Here is a 10,056-nt window from a genome sequence, read left to right as displayed (position 1 = left end):
CGTTGAGCATTAATTATTGCAAACAGAATTAGACCTCTAAGGGAGCAATGTTGCCTCAGCACTGAGTGTTTTCTTGTAGGTGCCATCTGCTATTGGCAGGGCATCCTCACAGGATGACAAACATACTGTTTCTTTCAGGATTGGCTTAAAAAAACCCTGTGGCAGCGGGCACAGTATCTGCAATGGATGGCACCCGCTTGGTCTTGCAGAGCAGGTACATGTGGTCTGGGCCAACACAGCACTGATTTGACTTGCATCAGTCCCAAGGCTCTCACTCGGCAAGGAAGGGAAACACATGCTCAATCTTGGGGGCATCACTGACCCTTTGAGATCAAACTACTGCCACGCTTAAACCTAGACAATAAGTAAAGGCTGCCTTCAACCATACACAGTTTTAAGTGCTGGCTGAGGATACTCCGAACACCCCCAGCGTAAGGCCCTAGGATAACCGATTGCTTGGTATCTTCTCCCTTCTGAGAGCTCTTTGCAACAAAAACTCCGTGGTAACCACACCTCCCTGGTTTTGGGTGGAACACTGCAATCTCGCAAAGCTGAACAATCATCCCAGGAAGTTTTTCTCCATAACCTGTTACATCTCATTTAAAATAAAATGTACTTCCATTAGTGTTTTCATTCTTTTCTCTCTGATCTCTAGCGGGTGGAAATGTTGAGTGCTCAGTCAGGTTTTCATTGCCCACTTTCACATAGCAGATACCAAATAAACAAAGAAAATTTGTATACAAGATCTTAATAAAGGTGTTAGTTAATATACTAAAACAGGAACAAGGGGACACCAAATGAAAACAGAAGGCAGCAGATCGAAAACAAAGGCATGTTTGTTCATCCAGCACAGAGTTAGGCTGAGGAACTCTTTGCCACAGGACMCTGGAGATGCTACAAGCAGGTTCAAGAAGGGACTGGATAAATTAATTAAAGAGAAAATCACATCTGGCTGGGGAGTCCCTGAGCTGCAGGTGAGTGGACCCTGGGAGAAGCTATCACCAAGCTTGGTCTGCTGTTATACTCTTTGCTGTGCATCCACTTTGACCACTGCCGGAGACAGATGAGCTCTGGTCTGACCCAGGATGACCACCCTTATGTTTGAACGGAATGTCTTAAAATAACACTGATTTCCAGCACACAAGCAGCAATTCATGGTACATCACACCATGTTTTATCAGTCCTACAGAATTCAGGTGCTGCTACACTGCGTGTCTTTGAACACAGCCTACTGGCATTTATCTATCGTCTGTCTCCACTCATATAGAAAACTTTTATTTCCAGCATACTAACCCATTTGCTAAAGAAACACAACATTCAATGAAATAACTGTAACTGCCATAAGACTCTAATATTAGAATATAAGAGAGAGAGAGTCATTTGTGCCAGCTTAGATGTCTAGCATTATAATTAGATATGTTAAGTCTGAACTACTAAGGTAGACACCAGTGGTAGGAGCCTCCCTCTGGAGGAAACTCTTTTCCTCCATTGACGATAAATGAATTATTGGCTGACAAGCTCAGCTTTGGGTATCGCTACACATCTAACTTTCAGATATCTAAAATCAGGTGTAAYAGCTCTTTTTCTTTATATGCAATGATATATCACCACTTGTAAATACATTATTTTGAAAGACAGTAAAGAGGACATCTTACAGAAACCYATTTCAAATACATTTTTCCTTGCTACAGTGTTGCTTCAGCATTATTACCCTGTTTAAACTTTGAGCTGGAAAACCATCCTGCTATTTGCATGCAAATCAACTTTTCCTTTAGGTTTCTGGATTTCTGTTGTTCTGCACTTATGTACTAATAAATTAATGCAGAATATTTTGACAAGTATGGCCTGTATGTTCCCTTAGCAGCTATCAGAAAACATAGGGCATAACTGCTCCTAGAATAAAAGTTTATTGTCATGTTGCTGTTCTTCAAAAGCTTTTCAAAATACTTAACAAGTAATGCATCCCAATACTGGAGCTGACAACCCTCTCGCCCACTTTCTTGGCAGCATGGCTTAGTTAGGAAACAGCTGCTGATTCTAATCTTCTCCATCTCCACTCCCTGCTAAGTACCATCAATCCTACGTGAGCAACCTTGAGACGTGTTCATGGGTTGAGGTTCCTCTCAAACCCCTAAACATGCAATCAGAATCCCCAACGCTGTCCCACGGCATCCTAAAGGAGATGCCTTCACCCCAAACACCACTCAAAGAACTGCGAAGCTTCACCATATCCTRTAGTACAGGGGCCACCTCTGAAAACGTTGGAGGAAAATCCAACAAAAGAATTATGGATCAGAGACTTACAGAACTGAATCCAAGATTGCCATCTGCCTCAGCTCTGGCTAGGTCCTAGTTTTGGTATCCTGATTTTTGCTTGAGATCTCCAAGAACACAAAAAGTACGGGTATGCTTAAGAGTCAACTATTCAGTACAGCATGCTGTTATATACTATAAAAAGCTTCTTCACTCCTAGTATTCACTGGACCAAATGCTGCTGTATAATCGAGAAAACCGAGCATTTTTAAGGCATTATTCACCGTATCCTAATATAGCTGCCTACAACAGAGCAGATGAATTGTACTTAATTTTTCTCGAAGGATTGTTCCGACAGCCCAGGGTGATTCAGAGCAAACAGCTCTATTGCGGTCATCCGAAATCAGGTGAGATAACCCTTCTAACCAAACTGCCCGGAGTAGATCTCCTTAACAGCAAAGTAAAATCAAATTAGTGAGGTTCAGATTCTAATGATAAGCACACTTCTGTGTTCGAAYAGAATCCTTATCCTGTATTCTTACTGTCTTTTTTAACTCAGGCAAAACTTATGGGAGAAGGGTTTTAATAGGATTTCAAAGTGTGGCTCTGGGTTTATAGGACACAAGTCCGAAGAAAGCAGTCTTCCGTTGTTAATTTTTAGCTATAGAAAGCATGCGAAAGTTCACTTTTATCTTTTTCTCTGGTGTGTAAATGTATCTCTTGTAGCACATTTAGGAAAAGCTGGAGGTGAAAAGTGGCAAAGAAGCTATTATTTTTGACAGGTCCAATTTATGGACACTGTTAGTAGCTAAGTGACACATTAAGGTGCTGAACCATGAACACATTTACCCAGCGGTCCTCTAAACTTTTATTTATGTCTGAACCTCCGAGGAGAAACAGTAAATATTCACTCCAACCAAAATAACTAGCATATGCTAGAAACAACACGGCTGAAATTCAATTGTTACTGAAGGTCAATACATAGGTTTAAAATAGGTAGAGGGTGGTGAGGCAAAAAGAAATAATTAACTCACTCACCCACAAACCATTTTCAGTTATAAATTGCATGACGTGGAGCGCTGCTCAGTTCAGCTGAATGAATAACCTTCCTCACTAAATGTTTTACCAAATTCGGTAGGCCAAGCCAGACACTGACTTGTTTCAGTCCACTATAGTGATAACTGGCATAAACTGTTTTAAAGCAAAATTTATGAAAAACTGACAATCTACACCAGTAATGAGGAAGACCAGATGACTCTGTGAGATCTACTAGGCTGACTGAAGTATTAACAAGCATACATGAGTGAAATCAGTATTTTCACCAAATTTAGCCTCCTATTGCTTGGACCTGGTTTAAAAGTGACTGTTGAACAGCATTTGGCTGTACCAGTAATTAAACATTTTTTTTGCTTCCTAGAAAATAAGAACATAAGTTATATATAAGTTATAAGTAAGACTTAGAAGTGTAAGGGGAGTTGCCTATTTCTTCACGCTCTTCAGCTGAAGACCAAAGACCACCCCCTTTCCAAATATTTATTATATGTATGTGCATCAATGTCTGTTAGAAGCTGGTATCTAATCATGCACATATTGAGGAGAAACTTCTTCACTTTGAGGCGGACTAAGCACTAGAACAGGATGCCCAGAGAGGTTGTCTCTGTTGGAGCCTCCTCCTCTGGAGATATCTAGAAGCCATCTGGACAGGGTCCTGGGCAACGTGAGCTAGGCAACCCTGCTTGAGCAGGCGGGTTGGACTAGATGATCTCCACAGGTSCCTTCCAACCTCAACCCTTCTGTGATTCTGTGACTGCTCAAATGAACAGCCAAAGCGACAGAAAGCCGYATGTTTTAAAGAGACAAGTAGACAAGTATGTATTACTCATAAAGTCATGTTTAGCAACATTCCAAGAGAAAACTATCTATCTCTTTTTTTTTTAACAAATGTGTTTTGTCTTGCATTCAAATTAATCTTGTTAGGTTATCAYCTTTCTTGCCTCACTGCTCTCGTGTGAGTCAAAGAGGCAGCAGGAATTCATATATTCAYATTGTATGATGCACAGAAAGAAATGCATACTGCTGTGGGGATTGCCACTCTCATAAGAAATATCTCCAGTGGCATCTCGGAGTCTGCGTCACGTGCACCATAAGCGGTTGCCTTACAGATGCAGCGCAGATTCTTTCTAAAAGTACACACCCAGAGCATTTGCGCTCTTGCATGTTTTCCTAAGCTCTAATACCCTCTTTTATCTCATAGGTAAATTTTTGTTCAGCTATGTTCTTTCAAAAGGTCATTTGTTCCCYTGCAGGAAACGCCGTAACTGATAGGGCTGGCTTTGGGGAGGCGGTTTCGTGGCTCAATTTCCCCCTATGACCACTAGCGCGCAAAAGTAAACYTGAAATGAATTTCAGTGCTGCAGACAGCAAGGGGATTTTGCTTGGGTGCAAAAGGTAAAATTGAGCCTCCCGTTAGGATYGGCCGGATGGACTTACGTGCAGAAATGCACCAAAGTAGGAGGGCATCACAWGCAATTTTTCCTCTGGCAGCCACTAGGATGGTGTGATGGCCCAAAAGCTTGTTAGTGCCCTGAGTGCAGCTCCCTGTCTACCTCAGAGCTTATCATTTATATCAGTTTATCTCAGAGGAAACCAGTTGTGTAGCCGAAGACCACTGCATGAGGCAATGATCTGGAGATGTTCTTTGCATCACTCCTCACCCAAACTCAAACACTTACATGGGCACCCCAAAAGGACGAACTTCTCCTGAGGTGCCCTGGCATGGGCATGGTGATACTCTGATTATTTACCCCCTTGTTTTGACTGGTGATTCTATCACGGACCCACGCAGTCACTCCTGATAYGATTTTCAGCAAAACTCAGAGCTTTCCGATACAACAAATAAATATTGCCTTAGAAAAGGAACCACTTTCCCAGGGAAATGCTCACCAGCCATGTGAGGAAGGAGTGCAGCTTCCCCGGAAGAACAAAACAAGACATAATTTATTTCCCCAGCCTGTCCTACCATTTCAAAGGATACAGCCTGCTTTCCCTACACTTACCTCAATGGAGCTTACCGTTCCTGCTCACAAAAACTGCAGAGAAAACAGGAAACCAGACCTGTCCTCTTTTGCTTCTTGCGAAGCCCCCACCTGAGGACGTAGTGAAGAAGTTCCCACGTTCCTCATCACAGAAAATGAAATTCAGCTCAGCAAAGTCAGTCTTGTGCAAGGAGGAAAAGGCAGGAGGAAGGAGGCCACTCAAGGGCCAAGGGAAGATTCAGCTGCATGCTGATACCCGAATTCTTCCGAGCTACGCGTGACGCACTGCAACCCAGAAGTATGCTCCTGCACCGGGGAAGGGTTAGGGCAGAGAGGGGACACACACACCCACTGCCGGCAGCTAACAGGTTCAYGGGAGACGCCGGAGCTGCGCCGAGGTGGGACTGGGGTTAGGCTAGCTGCTGCGAACACCTCTGGCTGAGGCAGCCGCTCCTCTGCRGCAGCAAATAATTACATTGCTCTCTATCCCACCCAGCTTTTATTTGGATTGTGGTCGGGTACCAGGATCTGGCCCCACAACATGCAGAGATCCTGTTAAGAAACCCTGATGCCAAARCTCCCTGCGCTGCTGTCACACAGGCTGGCCACGAGGACAGAACGGGGCACGTTCAGATGTGCCGTTTTGGAGTCCTTTCTGTAAAAAACRAGCTCCTGCTCTGTAACAGCAGATGGGTGCTGCGCTGTGCAGCAGTCGCTGCCGAAACTCATTTCTGGGAGAAGTGGAACATGCCACCTGACAGAACCATTTTGTAGGTTGGAGGAAGCTTGGAGGAAGGGGGCGATGGGGACTGTGATGGTCTTTCTCCTTGTCCCTCTGCAATTTCATTCTGTGAGCTTGGTTTTTAGCTTTATTTTTCATGTTCTAAAGCCAGACTAACCTCGAACCAAGGAACAGCTAAACAACAGGTCCGGCGCCTCTGGCGGGTCACGCAGCGGCAGCCCCCGCCGATCGCTCCGTGCCTGCCTGCACACAGATGATCACGGCCCCTTCCGAGGGTGAGACACGGTGTTTCGGGGCCGCTACGGCGTGTCCCAGGGCTGCCGGCACCAGTGGAGGTCGGGCAGCTGCTTCAGAGCACCTGGCTGATGAAGAACTGCCACAGGACACCAGCCTGGCACCACGCGATGGGGCCAAAAAAGCCTTGAGGAACGGCTCGTCTCCAGCCCATGGGAACATCCTATAATCCAGCATCCCCTTGATGGTACCTTTAATCTTAATCCCTGGCAGCAATTCGACTTTCTTTTCCTCGTAAGCCCACTTTCCACCTGCAGAGCCTCTCGCCCCCAGTCCCCAGCCCCGAGGGRCGCCTGGCCAGGCCACCAGCAGTGGAGCTGACTCCTTTCCAGAGCACCAAAGCCACCGGGAAATCACGCAGGTTGTTCGGTTATGCCCAGGGAAGTTTGTAAAAGGCGCCGYCGTTTCAAAACCCGTTTCCTTCTTTCCCTTACAGTCACTCCTGCGGCTACAAACCGCCGCCGCCTGCACTTTCACTGCTGCTACCGGAGACCTAATTGGCACGGATTTATCGACGCAGAGTTTAAACGATTTCTTGCAGTGACTCAGTTTCCCACTAGGGTTTCCCTGAAGCGGAAAGCTGTTTTCTCTTCACGAGGAAAGAAACGCAGCACCTGCCCAGCCTGCCGTTTCGCGCCCCGTAGTAAAACTCTAAGGTTTGCTTCGACATAACACCGCTGCAAAGACCCGGCCCCGCTACGCATCGCTCGCGCATTCCTGCCCGGCGCAAGCTTTTACAYGGTCATTTATCAGCGAGGCAATTACCTCGGAGTTAATAACCGCTTCGGAAAAAAGAAAAGAAACAAAAGAAAAGGAACATTAATAAAGAYTGAACGACACTGAGGCTTGTTCTCCTCCACCAACCGTTGCCCAGCTGGCACAGCCCTTGAAAGGGGAAGGTCGTAACAGGTGGGGGGRAAAAAAGCAAATCAGCCTAAAGCTCTGTGTGTCAAGTCCACTTTTGAATCTCCTGATGAATAACAGAAAAAAAAAAATAGAGATAGTGGGGAAGGGCAGACCGGCCCTCATGCACCGCAATGTGTCTTTTTGGGGGGACGCCCCTGCGGTCGCTCCCCCATGGCCCCACGGGGACGAGCCACGGCGCGGAGGTGTCGCACCCTGCCCCGACGGCGCGGCCGCCGCAGCCCCCTACCGCGCTCCCCCTCCCCCCCCGGTGCCCGGACAGACCGACGGACGGCGGGGCGCGAGGGGAGGTGGAGGGGGCGCTGACCGTCCAGCGCCAGCATGGAGGGGAAGTCCTTGCAGTTGGAGACGCCGGTGGAGTCGGTCACGCAGGTCTTCCAGAGGTTGGCCCAGAAGGTGGCGGTGGTGATGACCGTGCCGTCGATGGAGGACACCTTCCAGTAGTCGGTGGGCAGCGTGGAGGACACCAGCACCCAGCCCGAGAGGCTCAGCAGGAAGGCGATGATCTCCGCCGACGTGCTCGCCATGGGGCCGGCACGCAGCGCCGCGGCGGCGGCAGCAGCCCCACGAGCGGCGCGGCCCGCTCCGTCCCGGCCGCCCCGGCCCGTCCCAGCCCGGCCCGGCCCGGCCCGCTCCTTCCCGGCCCGGCGGCGGCGGCGGCGGCGGCGGCCCAATCAGCGCGGGCAGCTCCCGGCCCGGCCCGGCCCCCGGCCCGGCCCGGCCCGGCCCGCCCGACGGGGCGGGACCTCCGCCGGGCCCGCTGCCCCCGCGGCGCGGCGGGAAAGCCCCGAATTACGATTATCCTCGGATAACAATAGAAAAAGCGCCAGGAAAAGAACAAAATAAAAAAAGGAAAAAGGAAAAGAAAACCCTCTCCACGGCAGCACGACTTGTGAGGTGGTTTCTCCTCCCTGTGAGGGCAGGAGCTGTGCGGCGGCGGGGAGGGTGCTGACAGCGAGACAGGTGTTTTCTCGACGTGATCTCCCTAGTCTTAAATTCCCGTTCAGGGTTTTTTAGCCCTTCCRCAAGCCCTGCGTGCCCACTCTGGGAATGCAGGCGTGCTTCACGCCAGGCACTCACCCGTAGGATGCCTTAACACATCTCGCCCTACGCGTTGCATCCATGCGCCCCCGGTTCCCAGAGGTAGCCTTGCCAGGCTGCCGTCAAAACGATGGGAGTTCTGAACAACACTTGCAAAATACAGGTTTGTCAACTGTGCTGAATGCTCCCTATTCATATAAGGAGTAGGCACTGAAGTTTTTGCATATATGGCAAGGTTTTTTAATCCTCTGCATCCCAACCGATTTTCTATTATTAACCGACCAGAAACGACACAGCTTTTAATAGTTCTGTAGCTTTCCAATGTTAGGTGATGAACCTGGATGAAATTTCCTACCTCCGTCTTAATGTATTGGTGTCCGAGCCTGCACTTTGCAGGAGCAGAGCTATGTATCATGGCTTCTCTTGTTAAGAGCTGTTTGCTTTCCACCTCAGTAGCATATTTGGCATTGATGTGGAAAGTACACTGCCTGTCTTTACTTTCCCCCTATTTGTTTCAAAACTATTGTTACACTTTCTAGACTTTTTTTTTTTTTTTTTTTTTTTTTTTTTTTTGCCAGCCAAGCAATCACTGGAGGACAAGAAAGCCACATTTACATCATTCTTGTATGATGAATGCTCTTTGGTGTTACCATGTGGAAACAAACCCGGATGCAATCACCTTATCGCTATGTGGTTGTTCAAAGAAAAAAGAAAACCAGCAAGGTGTACACTTGGATATGTGTCAGAGCTCGAGGGGGATAAGCTGTCGGAGGGATAAAACGGGACCTGTGGCTGCAATTTATGCTGTAGTGTCTCTCTGCCTCTCCTCTCCTCTCCTCTCCTCTCCTCTCCTCTCCTCCTGTTTTCCAGAGACAAAAATCTTTCAGAGGTGGAAAGATAGGTCAATCGAAGTGGCTTTCAGCTGGGGATTTAATCCAGCCTGGGTAGGAGACTTGAGTGCAAGTCTAGGTTATCATGTTTTTTCGATGTGGGGAGCTCACCTGTACTTTTGGTGGTAAAACTGCTTGGGGTTGTGTAAAGCTTGTTGAATCTGGGATCTGGGCAAATTTTGGCCAGCACCGATCAGCAGTTTTCAGTGTGCTGCCGAGCCGAGGACCAGGACCCTGAGCCAGCACAGGGATGTCAAGATCCACGCCTGAGCCCCAGAGGAGACAAGGAAGAGGAGTTTCTGATGAGCATTGCAGCTTCCTGAGGGGCGGTAGATGAGGTTGACTAAAGAACCGGTGGGATTTTAGCAGCAGTGCTGAGCTCCAGCCACGATGTGCAGCACGGGGCCACCTCTCTCGCAGCCTGCACTGGTGGCTAAAGGGATGTGAGATGAACCCTCCTGACACTATTCGCTGCCTATGACCAGGGAACTGAAAGCAGGGCTCACTTATACCTTTGGTCTCTCGTGAAACCCCTTTTTCACTATTTCTGAGGGATACGAAATGGCCTTGGGGTACCTGGAATGAGGCTCTCTGGAGCTTCAGGAAGAYTCCTCTTTTCTCCTGAGCACACTGGCGTTGCTGCTTCCAAACCCTTTGGGGACATCTGCATTACTAGTTCCGCCTTCATGGTCTTTCTCATGTTAAGCTTCTGATCTGGTCTGTGGTGCTGTAAATCCCAAATAGCCTAGCCAGCACTGGCAGAGTAGTCACTCTGGGCTGAAGAGTAAGGGAAGCTGTAACAGATGCTCTTCTCAGTGGCTTTTCTTTTTCTTTTTCTTTTTCTTTTTCTTTTTCTTTTTCTTTTTTTTTTCTTTTT

At 48.0% G+C, this 10,056-nt stretch overlaps 1 protein-coding gene across 1 annotated transcript in view; it reads right to left on the bottom strand.

Annotated features, from left to right (window-relative positions):
* Nucleotides 1-7,775, bottom strand: part of CLDN10 (claudin 10) — a 14,398-nt gene extending 6,623 nt beyond the window's left edge. Inside the window, exon 1 of the mRNA XM_085305964.1 lies at nucleotides 7,556-7,775. Coding sequence (XP_085162090.1) covers nucleotides 7,556-7,775 — 220 coding nt within the window. The remainder of the gene's footprint in view (nucleotides 1-7,555) is intronic.
* Between the last annotated feature and the right edge of the window lie 2,281 nt (nucleotides 7,776-10,056).

The sequence above is a fragment of the Rhea americana genome, unplaced genomic scaffold (genome assembly GCF_003343005.1).
Source record: "Rhea americana isolate MKP2758 unplaced genomic scaffold, rheAme1 scaffold_23, whole genome shotgun sequence".
Lineage (NCBI taxonomy): Eukaryota > Metazoa > Chordata > Aves > Rheiformes > Rheidae > Rhea > Rhea americana.
The sequence above is the reverse complement of the archived record's forward strand: the minus strand, read 5'-3'. Positions and strand labels throughout refer to the sequence as shown.